Genomic DNA, 20763 nt, shown 5'->3' with positions numbered 1-20763 from the left:
AATAATCCACTAAAGGACCACAAAGAGAAGGAAATAATTTGTAAAACTCGGAGGAAAATCCATCCGGGCCTGTGGAAGTACAATTTTTGAGTTGGTTGACCACCCTCTGAAGCTCCTTTCCCTGTATAGGCCGATTCAAATGCAAGCGATATGGAAAAGACAACCGTGATACCCCCGCGACGGCCAAATCACCGGCCTCAGGTCCCTCTAAGTTTTCCTTTGCGAAATAAAAAGCAGCATAATATTTGCGAAAGCTATCTGCAATAGCAGGCATAATGGTCACCTCCACTCCCGACTTAAGGAGGAGGCGAGGAATATAGCGATTGGGACGAGGTCTAGTCAATTCGTCAACAATCTCCCAGATTTATTTCCAAATTTATAGTAATGAAATCTATAATAATAAAAATAGCGCTGCGTACGCTCATGTAGAAGAGTGTTCAGGGCAACTTGTGCCGCTGTCAGGGCCTCCCTCGATTAAGAAGAGGGATGTGCAATGTGTGCCCGCTTCAGGGTTCTATAGTCCTGTTCCAAGCGTAAAATCTCCTGAGAGAATCTCTTTCTCTGGGCCACGACGTAGGAGATAATGTCTCCCTGAAGAACGGACTGGCCGCCTCCCAAAATAATAACGGGGTATCCTTATGTTGAGAATTAAAAGTGACATAATCCTCCCACTTTGAAGTAAGATACCGGGTAAAGCCCGAATTATTAATTAAATAGGAGGGAAATCTCCAAGTCCCTTGAGTAGGAAATCCATCCCCGTGTAAAAGATCCACCCAAATGGGACAATGATCTGATATAGAGAGAGGGCCCACCTCTGAAGAATGAACCTGGGAGAAGGAAGCTGTAGAAAGCAATATATAATCTATTCTGGAAAACGTGTGATGCACCCTCGACTGTTGAGTAAAATCTCTGTCTGTAGGATGCAATAAGCGCCATGGATCAGTCAAATCTAGAGTATCGCAGAGAAAGGGGATACCCCTAGTTATACTAGGTTGTTGGGAAGGACCCGGTCCCGTTCTGTTTAAATCGTGGTCCAACACCTGATTTTAATCCCCCAATAATATCAGTGGAGATGTCTGGCCCCTAAGACTAAGGCATACCAGAGAGGAAAAGAATTTGTGTTCATATTGATTAGATGCATACACTACCATAATAAGATAGGATTTACCAGACATTGTAAGTTTACACGAGAATTCTCCCATCGTTGTCACCATATAAACGTTCCACCCTGCCGGGGAACCCTTTCTGCATTAATAGGGCTACACCTGCTTTCTTATTAGGCGAAGAAGCTGATATGACTTGTCCCTCCCACCCTCTCTGTAGTTTGGCATGTTCTGCATCCATAAGTCGGGTTTCCTGCAGGCATGCCAAATCTGCTTTGTGGTGTTGGAGACGTTGAAGCAGCTTAGTTCTCTTTACAGGAGATGTGATTCCACCCACATTCCAGGACAGTATTCTAAAGGTCCTACCACTCACTGCCTAGAGAATAAGCACATACCAACATGCCCACTGTAAAGTCCTCCCGGGCGCCAAGCCCTCGCCCGGGAGGCAAAAGATTAATCCCCACTATATGGGTTGGAGATAAACCAAAAAGGTGCTATACAAAGACACACTGGAATATAAAAAAAATACACCCCAACTCCCTCCCCACCCTCCTCTTCCAAATCCAACCGCTCCCCCTCAACCAACCCCAATGTTCCCCACCCCTACCCATCCCACCAAATACAGTGGTATCCCAAAGCCAACCAGGCAATAGGAAAAGAGAGCATGATAAAGAAGCCTTCAGAGCCCCTTTGCCTAAGTTAAGCTAGTAAACAAGAAAGAGAAAATCATGCTCGCAATGATTATGGAGCAAACCATGAACCACCTGTGTAGTAAGCAATTTTGTAAAACCAAGAATGCAGGAGCAGTCATGTAGGAATCAATGATGAGGACTCCAAACTATTAATAAACTCTCCTGGCAGAGTCGCTGAGTCAAAGACATGCCACTTTCCATTTTTCTGAATTTTTATCACTGCCGGATAAAGAAACATAAAGCGGCATTTCTGTTCAACGAGTTTAGCACAGAGAGGGTGGAACACCCTCCATTTATCCATTAAGGCCGCTGAGTAATCCTGGCCAATCCGCACTGGAATAGATTCATAATTCAGCAAGTCTCTCTTAGCTGGATAAGCCCAAAGCAATTCTACCTTGTGCCAGTAGTTATGTAATTTACCGATCACCACCCTTGGTCATTGGTCTGTCCCTGCGCGGGATTCCACATGATGTACCCGCTCAAAGCGTGCAGAGCCCAAAGAGGTAGGCATCGGCAACTCGCTGGCCAACCAAGATTTCACTACAGAAAGAAGCACTGAGTCAGCGATATTCTCCGGCAATCCAATATACCTCAAATTGCCCTGGCGCGATCTGTTCTTTAAATCTTCAAGCTTTTCTTGGCAAGTGCGTAATTGTGTCGTGAGGGTCGCAACATCCGACGCTATCGAAGTGGCTTCGTCCTCCACTGTGGAGACCCGGTTCTCTAATTCAGTTACTCGAGTAGAGTTGTCCTCCAGAAGCGATTCCAATTTGGTAAGTTGTGAGGAGATTTGCTCCATACGAGGACCTAGAGCTTGTAATATTGCCTGTTGTAGTTCCACTCTCATCTCGGAGTAAACGCCGGGCTAGCTGCATGAGGCGTGTCCGCCATTTTGTCATCTCCGGGTTTACTCTTCTCGGTCTTTTTTAGTAGTTTTTGAGGTCATTGCTGATTGCAATTTTGCCAAATATTTGTCCATGTAACAGCAACTAAGTGCACTGTAAAAGGCAGTCAAAGTACACACAACAATTCTCTTTTTATGGCTAAATGAGGAACAGGGCTCTGGAGCCGGCGCGAAGTGCTGCTTACCAGCTCACAGCATCACGTGATCTCTCGTACCTCATGTTTATTAACTCTTATTTATTTATAGCCAGTGGATATTCTTTGAGAGCTCAATACAGGGTACAGCCAATGCTCTAATGGTTTCAAGCCATCAGTTTGTTCTCCCAACAGAAAACTGAGCTCACATCTCCAAAAGTCACTTCAGTGATGGTTATTGCTGAATAATCTGCCTATTCAGCAAAGAGTGCCTTTTAAGATCATTGCAATCATTCAACAGATATTGTATCAAATTTCTCCAAGGGTACTACAAGAATTGTTTGAAATTTATTAACCTAGGAGAAACTTGAGATCTGAAAATGCAATGAAATTGAACTTAGAGGGTAGGATGTCTATTATGCATATTAGGATTGGAGCATCAATGATGTCAGTGGTGGGTATTAAACTTTGGAATGCTCTGCCTGGTATTCTGCGATTTTGTGCTGGGAAGATCAACTTCAAGAAAATGTTGAAAATGCATCTTTTTGTTAATGCTTTCCTATGAAAATATTGCTACCTTTGCTACCGTCTTAAGATACAGTGTTAATGAATATTTGGTCTTGAACTTTCTGCAGTTTTATTGCTGAAACTCTTGATTGATACTGTGTATGTCTATTGTTTGTATATATGTATGCGACCTAAGAGCAATTAGGATAATGTGTGTGTAACCAATATGTTAATTGAATAGTTTTATGCGGTGTATGAATTGTTAAATAAATAAATCTTTCCAAGGTCTCCTATTCCAGGTACCACCACATCAAAAGATTTTAACATATGCCTCAATTTTCAGTTGGGGAGCACATCTTGACAACCTCCAAAATGAAGATAGCTGGACTCCTTACAAGAAAACTCTTCATATCAATTTTCTTGAACTTCGAGCAATCCGCAATGCTCTATGCACTTTTCAAGATTATCTCCTCAATCAAGTAGTGCTGATCCAAACATACAACCAAGTAGCCATGTATTACGTGAACAAATAGGGTAGAACATGGTCTCTCCAACTCTGTCAAGAAGTGATGCAGATCTGGTCTTGGGCGATTCTCTGCATCATTTTCCTGAAGGCAGTCTACCTAGCATGAAATCAGAATGTCTTATCTGACAAGTTGAGAGACTCCTTCAACTGCACAAATAGTCATTCAAGTCCACCAGACCTTTGTGGATTGGAGGACCCCAGAGATAGATCTCTTTGCATCCCCTCACAACCACAAATTTCCACTCTTTTGTTCCATACTCTACACTCCCAGTTATCTGGAGTCAGATGCATTCTTTCTTTACTGGTGAAACAAGTTTATTTATGCTTTTCCACAATTCCTTTAGTCAGAAAGACTCTGCTCAAACTTGACAAGACCAAGCCACCATGATTCTCACAGCACCTCGGTGGCCAGGTGTCAACCTTTGTTCCTTTTCTGCAACTTATTGCATGGGAACCCATTCCACTCTGTGTTTCCAACATCGCTGACATAGAGCTAGAGATCTCTCTTCCATCCCAATCTACATTTATTAGCACTTACAGCAAGTAGATGCTTTCACACTATCTGCACTAGTGTTAGCCATCTTTGAAGCTTCTAGAAAACCTTCCACAAAACGTTGCTATCATTTCAAGTGGACTCGCTTCAAAGTGTGGTGTAATTTCCACTTGCTAGACCCAATCACTTGTTCTCTCCTATCAGTTCTGGACGATCTTCTACTCCTTTCTAACTCTGGGGTCAAGACTACTTCAGTCAGAGTTCATGTTGATGCTGTTAGTGCTTTTCATACACCATTGGACAAAAAACCATTGTCTTTACATTGTTTGGTATCCAGGTTCATGAAAGGCCTTTACCTTATCAAGCCACCTTTGAAGTCGCCTCCAGTCACTTGGGACCTTAATGATGTACTTTCCATTGAAATGAAGCTTCCATTTGAATCACTCCCGACTTCATCCCTCAAGCATCTCACTTGGAAAATAGCATGCCTCATATCTCTTACATCTGCACGCTAAGTCAGTGAACTTTCAAGCACTTGTGTCAGATCCACTTTATACAACATTCTGCCGCGTGATTCTTTGCACTCATCCCAAGTTTCTCCCAAAAGTCGTCTCTGAATTTCATCTAAATCAGTCTTCTTTTCAAGATCTCATTATCAACCTGGTGAAGCTGCACTCCACACATTGGACTGTAAACATCCTCTTGCTTTAAGGCAGGGGTGTCAAAGTCCCTCCTTGAGGGCCGGAATCCAGTCGGGTTTTCTGGATTTCCCCAATGAATATGCATTGAAAGCAGTGCATGCAAATAGATCTCATGCAGATTCATTGGGGAAATCCTGAAAACCCGACTGGATTCTGGCCCTCGAGGATCGACTTTGACACCTGTGCTTTAAGGTGACCATATGTCCTGTTTTCAACGGGACCGTCCTGTTATTGAACCGACCATCCCGTTGTCCCGAGCCATCGCTTCAGGACGCCGATGTCCCGTTTTCAGGGACAGTGTCCCGAAGCTGTGCGTGGGGACAAGGGGACGATCCCTCCAGCGCCAAACCCCCGCAGTGTTTTCCGCGCCCGGCTAATCCTGCTGCTGCCACCCATGTTCCTTCCCGGGCTGACTCCAGCATTCAAATTGAACCCACGCTCTGGGGCTCTAACGTGTGTGTGCCGGCTTCCCTTCTCTTCCCTCCAAAACCGGAAGTTACGTCCCGGGGGGGAGGAGAAGAGAAGGGAAGCCGGAACGCACACGTTCAAGCCTCGGAGCAGGAGTTTGCTACGGGCAGCGACGGAGGGAAGCTAAGGGAGACAGGTCAGCGACAGAGGGAAGCTTACAACTTGCTTCAGGCTTTCCTCGCTGCCGGGTCCTGCCTACTTTCTGTTTCTGCGAATGCAGGACCTGGCAGCGAGGAAGGCCTGAAGCAAGTTGTAAGCTTCCCTCCGTCGCTGACCTATGGAAGATAGGTCAGCGACGGAGGGAAGCTTGCGACTCTGCCGATGGGAGGGATGGGAAGAAAAATGCTGCTGCTGCTGCTCCCAAGGGAGGGGAGGGGGGAAGAGAAAAGCTGCTGCTGCATATTTTAAAGTCATCTGCCTTGACATCTTTGAAAACCCCCCAAATATAAATAATTAACATTTTCTCTGCTTATAGTGTGCTTTATGTTTTTTAAAAAAATTTATGGTTACTATTATGATTTAATAAGATAATATGTGTACATGAAAAATGAATGGAAGAAATTGAGGGCGGGGCTAGGGCAGGATTGGGGGTGTGGCTAGGGCGTGGTTGGGGCGGGACTGAATATTAATAGATGTCCTGTTTTGATGAAAAAAATAAATGGTCATGTTATCTTACTTATTACTTGGATTGGATTGGAGCAGACCTCATAGAACTTCATTCAGCTGTTCCTCTCATTTGATGCGGAGCTCCTGTAACCAAGAGAACCACCTCTACATGGCTGGCAGACTGTATCACATTTTGTTATGCTCAGACTGAGCTGATGCTTGAAGGCACATACAATTCAAGCAATTGCAGCTAAAGTAGCCCATCTGCGTTCTATTCCCATTGAGGACATCTTTAAAGCAGCCACCTGGTCCTTAGTTTACACATTCACATCCCTCTACTTTTTGGAGAATTATTCCAGACATGATAGACAGTTTGCCCAAGCAGCTCTACAGTTTATTCTCTATTTAGATGCCAACTTCCCTCCATGTTGGTTTTCCCAGGCTCAGGATAGTTGTCAATAACCCTCTTCTCAGATGCATGATCCTAGCAGCTAGGGAGTACAAATGTGAAAATATACTGCCTGCTTGTCCTCGGATAAAGCAAAGTTACTTACCTGTAGCAGATGTTATTTGAGAACAGTACACATATATTCTCATAACCCTCCCACCTCCCCTTCTTCGCTTTGTTACTGAACTGATAGTCCTGTGAGCCGGCTTCAGGCAGGAAGGCACTGGCGCATGCACAGTGTGGGTGGTCTTCAAGCTTTTGGGCAGTCTTCAAGCTTTTAAAGTGACAGTGCAGTGTTTTTAAAGTGACAGTTAAGTTGACTATCTGACAGTTAAAGCTGACAGTTAAGCTGACTATCTGTTCCGGGGCACCGTGGATGAGGAGTGTGTGGCGCAGTGGTTGGATCTACAGCCTCAGCACCCTGGGGTTGTGGGTTCAAACCCTGCGCTGCTCCTTGAGATCCCGGGCAAGTCACTTAATCCTCCATAACCCCAGGTACGTTAGATAGATTGTGAGCCCACCGGGACAGATAGGGAAAATGCTTGAGTACCTGATTGTAAAAACCGCTTAGACAACCTTGATAGGCGGTATATAAAATCCTAATAAACTTAAACATTTCACCCATGTGTGAGAACATCTTCTTGCTGTCTTCAGATAATATCTGCTACTGGTAAGTAACTTCGCTTTCTCGTGGTTGTTAAAATATGAAAAAGCTTTGTGGCAAGACATAGAGAAGTCTTTGATTAATGTTGGTACTTCTATCATTTATATTCTGCCAACTCCCACAGAGGTTAAAGCAGATTATAATCAGCTTGAGAATTTACAAAAAAAGTAGTAAAAGAAATTGCAGTACTATTAAATATGTGATAAGACATTTTCGAAAAGAACAATATGAATTCAAGGTTCTCAACACCTTTGGTAGGGTGCACCAGATCTGTACGGCCTGGAACAGACTGAGTTTTGTCAGACCTGACACTAAAGGAAAATATATTAAGCAAGAATTGCCAGCCTTAGATCTAACACTGTAAGGGAACAAAAACAGATCGATTAAGTGACATGAACTGTCAAAAATTTTATAAGTTATACATTCCAGTTTAAAGCTGATACATGTAGCCAATGTAAGCTTGCCTGTACAGCCCATGTAAGCGAATCAAAGCAGGAATAGCTCTGTCAAATTAATTCAAATGAAAAATCAGTATAATTGCAGTGTTTTGAAGAGTCTGAAGTTTGGAATGAAGTTTTACCATAGTAATTGAATACAAACTGTTGCAGTAGTCCAAATAGAGAAAGACAAGTAACCTGAACTAATACAAAGAAAGGTTCTTCAGAGAACAGAGAAAAAATAGCATGTAATAGATGTAATTTTAAGAAGGCATCACTCACAGTATAGTTAACTTTTGGTTCAAATGATGATGCATCCAAAGGATTCCCAGAACTTTAGAAGTATGTTCCCTTTAAATGACAGCCTATCTAGTAATATTGACTCCTCTGGAGTACTTGTATGTTTATCTACCTAGTATAGTAGAGAACCAATGAGGGGGGAAAGCAAAACTGGCTTAAATAAGGGGTAGTATCCTTCAAGTGGCCATGGTGCTATAATTGGCACTTGAATATTATTGCTTTTACAGGTACAGTGCCATTATCTATTATGTTAGCATGATTTGTGTATTTCATTTTTTTAATTTTTAATGTTTTAGGTTTTACTGAAGGCTTTTGTAACAAATCTTAAATCCAGTTCCCCTACCATCCGTCGAACAGCAGCAGGTTCTGCTGTAAGCATCTGCCAACACTCCAGAAGAACACAGTATTTTTATACTTGGCTATTCAATGCACTTTTAGGTAAGCTCAAGGAAACTTTTTAAGGTTTAAACAAAATGCATTTGATGCAATTGCAGATATACATATATCAGAAACCTGGGGGTAACTGAATTGGATGGCAATTAACAATCTTAAACAGGAGTAGTATGATACCTTAGGGTGGTCCAAAAAATAAAGTTCATGGGATATGATATGACCTCCACAAGGCTATTCTTAATCTATGTCTAGCTACTGTTAATTGTGCCAAATTATAAGCCTTTTGGTAGACATTTAGAGATTGCTCAATTTAATACATCAAATGCAAGTACAGAATTTATATTAATTTTCCATCTAAATCTAAATTGTAAGCAAGTGCACATGGAAAGAAGTTAAATACGTACTATGTTAACATACAGCTGAAAATAGGCTTGCTGGCCTAATGATTTATTATGCATTGTTCAATGTTCAGTGATGACTCTGCCCCCTTCAGTCATTCTGATCTGCTCTGTATATTTCTTTATTTTTTTGTGTGTGTGTTTAGCTCTGTCTGCATCTTCATTCCACAGTAAATACAAAATATTTGTTCTAGTACAATGTGTCTAGTGGTCCTGAACTCTAGGGTTTTGCATCTGAACCTGCAAATTGCTTGCAGAAAACTCTAAATCATCATTTCAATGCCACCTCCTTACCAGGGTGCTGCTCCTACCCCTCAGTTAGTTTTCTGCAGGCAAGTTGCTCAGAAGTGTTTCAGCTCTGTCTGTGGTTTTATTATTTTCAGGTATTATTCTAATTGTTTGAATGGAGGCTTGGTGCCCAGAGGTTCCCACTTGTTGGGACCTCTGCCTGGGAGAAGACTCAGACTCAAGCTGCTAAATGAAGTCTGCTGCTGGCAGGATCAACCCTTGGAGACACCTAGCTAGCCAGCCTTCTTTTGCATTTTTTTTGAAGCTCATGGACCATCCTCGGCATAGCTACTGTCATCCTTGCTTTATTTAGGAGCTTTGGTGCAGGCTGTTTGACTCCTCGGCTCAGATAGGATTAATAGTGGGCCAGCTGCATGGTCTTTTCTCCCTTTGTGGCGAGGTTTTCCGGAAGTTGAGGCTTAGTCCAACCTTGGTTCGACTGGCAACCCGAAGACCAGATTTGTCCTGTGAATCTGTAAGGCAGATTTATTCTCCATTTGTTCCAGCTGAATTCCTGTGCTGAAGCAGGTAGTCACCACATGGCACAGTGAGTAAGGTTATTATAGCCTACTAGTCTTATAGCCCATTACATTAACGGGTGCTAGAATATATGTGTGTGTCTCTCTTTATTTCTTTCTCTCTCTCTCTCCTTAGCCGCTTTCTTTCTTTTTGTCTTTCTTTTTCCTTGGCTGTCCATCACCACCCCTTGCCTGCTCCCCCTGTCCATTCTCCCTTCCTTTTACCTCCCCTGTGTCCACCACCACCCCTTCACAGGTCTCCTTTTGCAGCAGCAGCCCTTCTCCCTTTGTTTTACCTCCCCCCATCCATCAGCACCTCTTTCCTTCTTCCCCTGTCCAGCAGTAGACATCCCTTCCTTTTTCTCCCCCCTCCTCCTTCTTATCCCTATGATACACTTATCTTGCTCTGCCCGTGATCAGAGGCTCCCGACAGCCGCCCAGTTGCACCCATTGGAAAAGATCCCTCTGCGGCATCCCGCACCCCTCCTGACGCGACTCCCGCTGTCCCGCACCTGCCCCTGTGTCTTCTTGTCTTTCTGTGTCCCTCCCTCCGTCTGTCTGACCAAAGCAGCATTTCCTCCCCCCACACCAATTCCCTGTGCACCTGCCCCTATGTCTTTCTTCTTGTCTTTCTGTGTCCCTTCCTCCCTCTGTCTGTCTGTCCAAAGCAGCATTCCCTCCCCCCACATCAGTTCCCTGTGCACCTGCCCCTGTGTCTTTCTTCTTGTCTTTCTGTCTTCCTTCCTCCCTCTGTCTGTCTGTGCAAAGCTGCATTCCCTCCCCCCACACCAGTTCCCTGTGCCTGCATTAGCGTTTCCTCTACCCTCTTTCCCTTCCCAAAGTCGCGACTACAAACAGTCGCGGGCTCGAGTCATTTGACGGCCCCCCCCCCTCTTCCCTTACCGCGGGCCCGACTGGCGATTTAAGCAGCGTGTCAGCAGTCTTCACATGCTGCTTGGGGCCCTTCTACTGCCCTGATTTGCTCCAGAGTAAATCAGGGCAGTAGAAGGGCCTGAAGCAGCGTGTGAAGAGTGCTGACACGCTGCTTAAATCGCCAGTTGGGCTCGCGGTAAGGGAAGAGGGGGGGCGGCAAATGAGTCGGGTCTCGGACAGCGGAAAGTTGCTGGGCTCCTCGGTGGGGGCGCTGAGTGGCCGCAATCCCTCTCCTCCCAGACCCCCCCCCCCCAGAGGAACGGAGATCGATTTGCCGCAATTTTGAAGATCGTTCTGCCCTGCTCCTTGCCTTAGTATATTTTAAAGTTGAAAGACGCGGCGGCTCCTCTCAAGATCCCCGACTGCATTGAACTTCTGACGCAGGTGGGGATCCTGAGAGGAGCCGCTGCCTGTTCTTTCAACTTAAAAATATAGTAAGGCAAGGAGCAGGGCAGAGCGAAGAACATTGATTCCCATAAGATCATCCGCCTCGGGGGAGAAAGCTGCCGCGTCCGACATCCGTCTCTGGGGAGGAGAGAGAGAGTGTTTCCGGCGCACTCCTATCTGAGATGCTGTACGTCTCACGGAAAACGGACCCACGTGATGGAACTGCGCATGCGCGGCCTAGCGTTTTATTATATTAGATGGGGAAAATCATGGAGAGGGAGGGGGTGGGGGCGACCTCAAAAGTCAAATTTGAAGATTTCTGCAGCTAGAGCCTAGGTCTCCCTTCTCTAAAACCCCTTTCTAGTGCAATAGGTGTGCCATTCTGGATGGACAGGTATTCTCCACATGTTTGTGAGCCAAAATGCTGTTGCGGCGGCCATCTTGGATTTCACAATTTATTTTGGGCCAAAGTTCTTCAGAACCTTCAAAGCTCGTTGTTTTGCCTCAAAATTTGCAAGGATGGAGTCCTCAGTCTCTTTTATCCCTAATTTATGCCAAATTTACACTGGATGGATGCCGGAAGAGTTTCCTTGTGTCACATGCCACACAGTGCATGATTGGGGGGGAGCTTTAGGCTTAGCCTCCCCTTGGGATTCTAGGGCTGAGGAGACATTGAATGGCCTGTTGGCCAGGAGAAAATCTCTTCCAGAGCCTTTGAATAGCGGTTTGCCTAAGCATGGAAGCTGTGGAGCCCAAGAGACACAACATGGAATTACCTAAAGGGGACTTTGTTCTGCATAATACAGCATTTTCTCCTGAATTTGTTAATCTGATATGGAGAGCTTATATTTGGATGGATGGGATCCCCAGGGATACAAGCTATATCGCAGAGACAGAGTGGGTTAAAAAGGTGGGGGTATTGCCCTATACATCAAAGAGGGAATTGAGTCTACCAGAGAGAACACGCCAGAAATGAAAAATAAGGTATAGTCTCTATGGGCCAAAATTCCGGGAACAAATGGAACGGAAACACAGATCGGCATCTACTACCGACCCCCAGGGCAGTCTGGAGAAACTGATGGAGAAATGACGGACAAGATTAAATGCAACTGCAAGGGAGGCAACGCAGTTATCATGGGCGACTTCAATTCTCCGGGGATAGACTGTAACCTAGGCACCTCCGGCTGCGGTAGGGAGACCAAGTTCCTGGATGCTGTAGGCGATTGCTTCCTAGAACAGCTTGTCAAGGAAAATACGAGAGGAAATGCAATTCTGGACTTAATTCTAAATGGACTACGAAGATCGGCGCAAGGTGTAGAAGTAGAAGGGATGCTGGGAAGCAGTGATCACAATATGATCCACTCCAACCTGGACACAAGGGAAAACATCGATCCAGAACGACGGGCATAGAAACATAGAAACATAGAAGATGACGGCAGAAAAGGGCTACAGCCCATCAAGTCTGCCCACTCTGCTTACCCACCCCCTGTCTATGCCTTAATGACCCAATTTCCTTATCTTGACCCTCGTAGGGATCCCACATGGGTATCCCATTTATTCTTAAAGTCTGGCACGGTGTCTGCCTCGATCACCTGCACTGGAAGCTTGTTCCAATGATCAACCACTCTCTCTATGAAGAAATACTTTCTGGTGTCGCCATGAAATTTTCCGCCCCTGAGTTTGAGCGGGTGCCTTTTTGTGGCCGAGGGTCCCTTGAGAAAGAAAATATCATCTTCCACTTCGACACGTGAGGTACTTAAATGTTTCGATCATGTCTCCCCTCTCCCTACGTTCCTCGAGAGTGTAGAGCTGCAATTTGTTCAGTCTCTCTTCGTACGAGAGACACTTGAGGCCCGAGATCATCCTGGTGGCCATCCGCTGAACCGATTCAATTCTGCGCACATCTTTACTGTAATGTGGCCTCCAGAATTGCACACAGTACTCCAGATGAGGTCTCACCATGGCCCTGTACAACGGCATTATGACTTCAGGCTTTCAGCTGACGAAACTTCTATTGATACAACCCAGTATCTGTCTTGCCTTAGATGAAGCCTTCTCCACTTGATTGGCAGTTTTCATGTCTGCACTGATGATTACTCCTAAATCTCGTTCTGCTGAAGTCCTAGTTAAAGTTTCTCCGTTCAATAAGTACGTCCTGCATGGATTTCCGCTTCCGAGGTGCATGACCTTACATTTCTTAGCATTGAAGCCTAGCTGCCAGGCACTGAACTTCTGAAAAGAGAATTACGAAGGGATGAGACTCATGGTGGGGAAGAAGATAAGCACTGTAAAAACGCTAGAGCAAACATGGTCCCTTTTTAAGGACACAATCACCGAGGTGCAAAATCTATATATACCATGTATCAATAAGGGATCCAAGAGGAAAAAGAACAAGGAACTGGCGTGGCTCACTGTAGCAGTAAAAGAAGTGATCAGAGATAAGAAGACTTCGTTTAAGGAATGGAAAAGGTTAAAAGTGGACGAAAACTGGAAAAAGCACAAACAACATCAAAGCAGGTGCCATAAGTAAGAGACTACAAGTTAAAAATAACCAAGGAGGCAAAAAACTTCAAGCTGTTCTTTCAATATATTAAGGGGAAATGACCCACGAAGGAAGCGGTGAGGCCGTTGGATGACCATGGAATAAAGGGAGTGCTAAAGGAGAACAAAGCCATCGCCGACAAAGTGAACACATTTTTTGCATCTGTATTTATCGAAGAGGATATACACAACATACCGGAAGCCGAATGAAGATGGGAAACTGACAGGGTTGACGGTCAGTCTAGAAGAGGTATGCAGGCAGATTGATAGGCTTAAAAACGATAAATACCTTGGACTGGACGGCATCCATCCGAGGGTAATCAAGGATCTGAAAGGGGTTAAAGCTGAACTGTTTCAACTAATAACCAATCTGTCGATCAAATCAGGAAGTATTCCGGAAGACTGGAAAATGGCAAATGTTATGCCGATCTTCAAGAAAGGTTCGAGGGGAGATCCGGGAAACTACAGACTGGTGAGTCTGACCTCGGTACCAGGAAAGATGGTAGAGGCGCTGATAAAGGACCACATCATTGACCACCTTGACGGACATAATCTGATAAGGACCAGCCAGCACGGCTTCAGCAAAGGAAGATCTTGCTTGACGAACTTGCTGCACTTCTTCGAGGGAGTTAACAGGCAGATAGACAAGGGTGATCCGGTCGACATTGTATATCTGGATTTTCAGAAGGCGTTCAACAAGGTCCTGCATGAACGACTACTTAGAAAAATTGCGAGCCATGGAATCGAGGGTGGATTAAAAACTGGTGGATTAAAACTGGTTGGCGAATAGGAAACAGAGAGTGGGAGTAAATGGACAATACTCAGACTCGAAAAGCGTCACGAGTGGAGTGCCACAGAGTTTGGTGCTTGGACCCGTGCTCTTCAACATATTAATAAACGACCTGGAAATTGGTACAACGAGTGAGGTGATAAAATTTGCAGACGATACGAAGTTATTCAGAGTAGTGAAGACACAGGGGGATTGTGAAGACCTGCCACGTGACATAAACATGCTCTAGAAATGGGCCACGACATGGCAAATGAGGTTTAACATGGATATGTGTAAGGTGATGCATGTCGGTAACAAAAATCATATACAAGAATACAGGATGTCCGGTGCAGTACTCGGAGAAACCCCCCAGGAAAGAGACTTTGGAGTACTGGTCGATAAGTTGATGAAGCTGTCCATGCAGTGTGCGGCAGCGGCAAAAAAGGCGAACAGAATGCTTGGAATGATTAAGAAGGGGATCACGAATAGATCGAAGAAGGTTATCATGCCGCTGTACTGGGCCATGGTACGTCCCCACCTGGAATACTGCGTCCAGCACTGGTCGCTGTACATGAAGAAGGACACAGTTCTACTTGAAAGGGTCCAGAGAAGAGCAACCAAAATGGTTAAGGGGCTGGAGGAATTGCCGTACAGTGAGAGATTAGAAAAACTGGGCCTCTTCACCCTTGAAAAGAAGAGACTTAGAGGGGACATGTTTTAAACATTCAAGATAATGAAGGGACTAGACTTAGTAGATAAAGGCAGGTTGTTCACCCTCTCCAAGGTAGAGAGAACGAGAGGGCATTCTCTAAAGTTAAAAGGGGATAGATTCCGTACAATCATAAGGAAGTTCTTCTTCACCCAGAGAGTGGTGGAAAACTGGGATGCTCTTCCGGAGTCTGTTATAGGGTAAAACACCCTCCAGGGATTCAAGACAAAGTTAGACAAGTTCCTGCTGAACCAGAACATACGCAGGTAAGGCTAGTCTCAGTTAGGGCGTTGGTCTTTGACCTAAGGACTGCCGTGTGAGCGGACTGCTGGGCACGATGGACCACTGGTCTGACCCGGCAGTGGCAATTCTTATGTTCTTAACAGAATGGAGATTAGGTTTATATGTTCAATAATCTTCTTTCTGTTAGTCCCTGGAGGATTCCATACAACCCACCCTCTCTGTATTCACTCAATTGTTTGTAGTAGCCTGCTCCTTTCTACCTCATTACAGGCTTGATGATTTTCCAACCAGCTGCCAGATCCTGTGGGGAGTTTCTGTGAGTATGCACATTACCGAAGGCCTTTCTTGGGGTGCTCGTTACACACTGTAGGTTAGTACTACATTGTTCCTTAAAGTTTTTCTAAGTTGCCTTTGTGCTTGTTATCACTTTTTAATATTTTGCAGAGCAAACCAATTCATGAATTATTTCTGTTGATGGGGATTCTCCCCTGTACCCCCTTGTCATGGATTTGTTCAGGTATGTTGCTTGGCTTTGGGACGTAACTGGATTTGTTTACCAGCTCTCTGGCTAAGGGGGTGGAGCATGTACTCATAAAAGTTATGGATTTCTGCAGTACCCAGACTGCGGGTTGGGATTGAGCGTATGGAATCCTCCAGGGACTAACAGAAGATTATCAATGGTATAAATCTAATCTTCCAGCATTTTCCTCAAGGCTCCCTTTGATGATGTAATTGATCAGTGTTACATCTTCTCCAGGTTCCGTACATGTGGTGATCAATTCATTCCCACGAACTAAATTTGTAGAAGTAAGAATACTTACAGCTTTGAGTACCTACCATATGGAGGCGGAGCCCAGTAAACCTTCCTGTTTTTCTTCTGCAAGCGAATTGTGCGGAGGTGTTTCTGATCTTCTCTGCTTAGATTTTTTTCTTTCTTGTGTTCAAAGTTCATTTTTCTGAAGCTTCAGTGCCCTCATTTTTGGGGATTCTCTACCTGTGAAAGGACACAGGTTCCACTGAGCTGGACTGCAACTGTGCAGGGCAAGCCTTCGGGAGGACCTGGAGGGCCTGCCTGCTGTGTTACTTCTGCGCTCTTGGTCTGTTCCTCTGGATGCTGGCTCGCTTTCTAAGTTTCTCAATGGCTTGAGTGCAGGTTGTGGATGCCCTGTGTAAAAATTCTTGTGATATCAGGGTGCTAGCTGCATATTTACCTACTCCTGGCATGCTTCGAGGTCCTTGGGTGTGGAGGTTGGTATCGGTCTGGCTGGTAGCTTTGAAGATTCCTTGGTTTTGGAGATTCACAGGAAGTATATGAGACTGCAAATCTTTTCTACCTTTTCAGCTGCATTAAGAAAGCTGCAGACAGGCACCAGCAGAGAGCTGCAAGTACAATTCCATTGATTACTATGAGAAAATTGGGGTGGGTCAAAAAATCCCAAATTGGAGGGTTTCTGGGGTTAGGGTTCAGGTCTCCTACTTTCAAAATCCTTTTTCTGTGTTTTTGAACTGGACCCAAGGGAATGATCACTCTCGTACAGGGTGTTTGATCTAATTGTGCAGCGCTGGGGCAGACAAGTGATGAATTTGTTGGCTTTAGCCAAGAACGCGAAGGCCAGATGCTTCTTAAATCGAAGAAAAAACCAGGAAGCTTGGGGTTGGATGCTTTGGTCTAGCCCTGGTCAGTCTCCTTTATGTCTTCCTTCCTTGGGCCATGGTGGGCCAGATCATCTACTGGATTGCAACTCATCCAGGTCTTTTGATCCTGATGGCTCCAGATTGGCCTTGTCGGCCTTGGTATGCGGACCTAGCATGTCTACAAGAGGACAAAGACCTCAAGCTGTCTCTTTATCATAGTCTTCTTAGTCAGGAGCCAGTCCCTATGGAGAATCCACAGTGCTTTGGTCTTATGGTATGGCTTTTGAACACTCAGCACTAGTTATAAGGGCCATTCCAATGTGGTTATTGCTACGCTGCTATGGATTAAGAAGATCTCTACTCTGGCGTCTTACGCAAGGGCCTGGTGGGCTTTTCAGCAGTGGTGTGCTAAGGACTGGGTAGAGTCACTTCAGGCTCCCATTCCAATCATTCTGGCTTTCCTTCAGGCCTGGCTGGCTGTGGCTTCTCTTAAGGTACAGGTGTATGGTTTTTCTTGCTTTCTGATACAAGATCACAAGTCTTTGCTGACTGCTTATCCTGGTATGACGAGATTCCTCCGGGGAGCTTTCCAGTTGATGCCTCAACTGCGGTGTCCCTTTCTGACTTGGAACCTTATATCTTTTTTGAGATATGGCAACTAGAACTGCACACAGTATTCAAGTTGTGGCCGTACAAGGACATTATAACATTTTCATATTTGCTATGGAATAAAAACTTCTGCAACAGAACGCCCAGCACATCTTTGGGATCCAAGCACTGTTGCAGACGTTTTTATTCCGTAGCAAACATATGAGCTACCCACACGCATTCATTCATAACATTATTCGATATAACTTTGAAGACTCTCAAGACTCCTGAGGCAGGCCTGTTTGATCGAAACATGTACATGTCGAGTCATTGAGTTGTTGGATGAATAAAGTCATTTGAATCATCAGATGAGTTAAAGGACATTTGTATTTCTGTGTACATCATTCTGATTAGGACAATTCCACTCTATTTTTTGCATATTTGATTTTGTGGTTTTGTTTCCCCTGTTCTATTCCTAATCTTTGAATGATAACCATGACTCCTTTTAAACTATTGGAAGCTGTGAACACTGCCTCCACAGCATCCCTATCCAACATGGTTAGTAGAAAACTAGGCTCAGGGACTGAACTAGGGAATCTTCGACATGACAGTACAGAGCACTTCCACTAAATGGCTGGACCAGCCTTAGCAAAGTACTATTTCTAAATAAATGTTGAAGAAGTGCCTAAGAAAGGCTTACACTTGTTATCACCAGGAATTTGTAGATAAATGTTAGTAAAATGCTTGGTTTGTTTATCCCTTATTTTCGATTGATTTTCAACTGCATATACAATTCCACAAGAAATAAAGAAAATGAATATCCCTTATTTTTGATTGTAGGTCTGCTAGTGCCTGTGGAAGATGAGCACCCTACTCTACTCATTTTAGGAGTACTGCTGACGCTAAGGTATCTCATACCATTGCTGCAGCAACAGGTGAAAGATACCAGCTTGAAGGGCAGCTTTGGTGTGACGCAAAAAGAAACTGAAATTTCACCATCCCGAAAACAGCTTATACAGGTAAAATGCTTCTGTAAAACTAAAATAAATGTGCAGATTGAAATGTGTGTATGTTATCTATCCAAGTAGAGGAACTAGGAAATCACAAGCCTTTTAAAAAAATAAAACTATTGAGTTGCTGCTTTTTGCTGATGGAGAAACATCAGCACCACAAAGCAGCTACTAAAATACTTCTTGGGAATAAAGTCTGCATGGAATTCTCTGAGGACAAGGAGAGTATGACCTCAGTTCTGGGTGATGTCATCCATGGAGCCCCAGTACAGATAAGAACATAAACATCGCCTCTACTGAGTCAAACCACAGGTCCATCATGCCCAGCAGTCCGCTCCCGCGGCGGCCCCCCAGGTCAAATGACCTGTAAGTCATCTATTACTCGAAAGCATTCCGTATTGCATAGTACCCCTCTATTTGTACCCCTCAATTCCCTTTTCCTTCAGGAACTTGTCCAGTCCCATTTTGAATCCCACAATCGCACTTTGTTCTACCACTTCCTCTGGAAGCGCATTCCAGGTGTCCACCACCCTCTGAGTGAAGAAGAACTTCCTGGCATTTGTTCTGAATCTGTCTCCCTTCAACTTTTCCGAGTGCCATCTAGTTTTTGTTTCCCCGGCCAGTCTGAAGAATCTGTCCCTCTCTACTTTCTCTATACCCTTCATGATCTTGTAAGTTTCTATCATATCCCCTCTAAGTCTCCTTTACTTTCTGAAAACTTTTGGCAGGTCCAAACTCACTTGTGTGTGTGGCTTCTCACTTGTCCAACTCGTGTAGGACTTAGTTTCATGTATTCTTCGGAGCTGCTTAGACGTGTTTTTGCCTTATTTCTGATGCGCGGTTTCACTTTGCCCTTTTACTTGGCTTTCCTGTCTTAGTTGCTGTGAATAGTGCAGGACCTACTTTCTTTATTTTGGTTTGTGCATCCTTTTTTATAGTTTGCTTTCAACATTTTTGAAATTTTCTTTCTTTTCCATTGCTTGTGACCTTCTAAGGCCTGAGCTCCTGGTCACAGTTCAAAAAACTCCCAAAACATGAATTTTAAAAACTGAGCCATTTCATTTCACTTTGACCATGTTTCTGGATGTGTCCCAGTAGCCTTCCATAAGTTTTAAAAATGTTTGAGGTGTAGTAGGACTATGTCTGTGACAGACATTTGCAACTGGTGCCTTCCGTGCTTTGGTCCTGATCATTTGTCCTCTCACTGTAAAAACTGTTTTCAATTGCAGAAAAGAACACAGCAGAATAGAGAGGCCCAGCACAAGAAATTTCTTGGCATGCTGAAGTCTAGTTCATCAACATAGACATCAACATTGCAGGCATCGATCCCAACTGACATTGGGAGCGGCATCGAACACCAGAGAGACACTAGCACCGGGTATTGGTAGTATCTGCTTGGACTGAGTATCATCAGACCCATGAGCATTCTGCATAGTCATTGACGCTGAAGGATCCTGATGTCCTGCATCGAGCAAAGATGAAGAAGCATGGACGTTGGTCCTACTTGAAACATGCTGCCAGGAATTCTGGGACACTAACATTGCTGGTGCCCAAGAAGCATTGGCGCTTGAGGAAAACTCCTCCTTGGAAGCAGAGCCGATTCTGTAGCCTCCCTGAAGTCTGGACCCCACTTCCAATTCAACTCATACATTTTGACATTGTCTTTGCACCAGTATCAGCCCTGCTTTACTGATGCTTGACCTTGAGGAGTGACTCTGAATCATGTTACAAGAGCAGCTGGAGCACATCCTGGATTGACACAATCTTGAGGCATCAATGGTGTTGGTACTGACTATAGTGCTACTACACCCCATCTTGGAAATGCCATGTGCTGTCTGATGCCGGACAAAGTAATGCCATTTACAGGAACCTGACAGTCAGCACCAACTGATGTAGTGCTCCTTTCCAGCTCTTCCCTTTTTTAAAGCCCATGCGGTTGAACTTGTTCTACCAGGGGAAGAAGAGAAATGATTCTATTCCAAAAGGATGGGGGAATTTCTTCCAATGCTAGTCCTAAGGGTCCTGTACAAATATCTGGTCACTGAAAAGGTTTAGGATGATTTCCCTGGGCACCCTTCTTTCCATGATTCAGGGAAATTTTTGGCTATGGTCTCTGGAATTAAAGGATGTTACATCTGCATTATATGTCAAAGTCACAGGAGGAGTTTCAGATTTTTTTTAATTTTTTTTTTCCCTTCTTTATTCATTTTCAAATTTGACAATAAGTGCACAAAATAATATATTTCATCAAGTTATTACACAATAGCACTTTGATATCTACTACATAAAGTTTCAGATTTTGAATAGGGAAACACCACTGTCAGTATTGTGTTCAAGTTTATTATTATTAAGTTTCAAGTTTATTAGG

General features: G+C 44.3%; 1 protein-coding gene across 6 annotated transcripts in view; it reads left to right on the top strand.

Annotated features, from left to right (window-relative positions):
• The window catches only part of HTT (huntingtin), an 831912-nt gene that overhangs the window by 81244 nt on the left and 729905 nt on the right, over positions 1-20763 (top strand). For all 6 annotated transcript variants that reach the window (XM_033950363.1, XM_033950354.1, XM_033950401.1 and 3 more), the window contains exons 7-8: positions 8280-8421; positions 18226-18404. In XM_033950363.1, coding sequence (XP_033806254.1) covers positions 8280-8421; positions 18226-18404 — 321 coding nt within the window. The remainder of the gene's footprint in view (positions 1-8279; positions 8422-18225; positions 18405-20763) is intronic.

Source organism: Geotrypetes seraphini, chromosome 1, assembly GCF_902459505.1.
Source record: "Geotrypetes seraphini chromosome 1, aGeoSer1.1, whole genome shotgun sequence".
NCBI lineage: Eukaryota > Metazoa > Chordata > Amphibia > Gymnophiona > Dermophiidae > Geotrypetes > Geotrypetes seraphini.
This window is presented reverse-complemented; position numbering and strand designations above follow the sequence as displayed.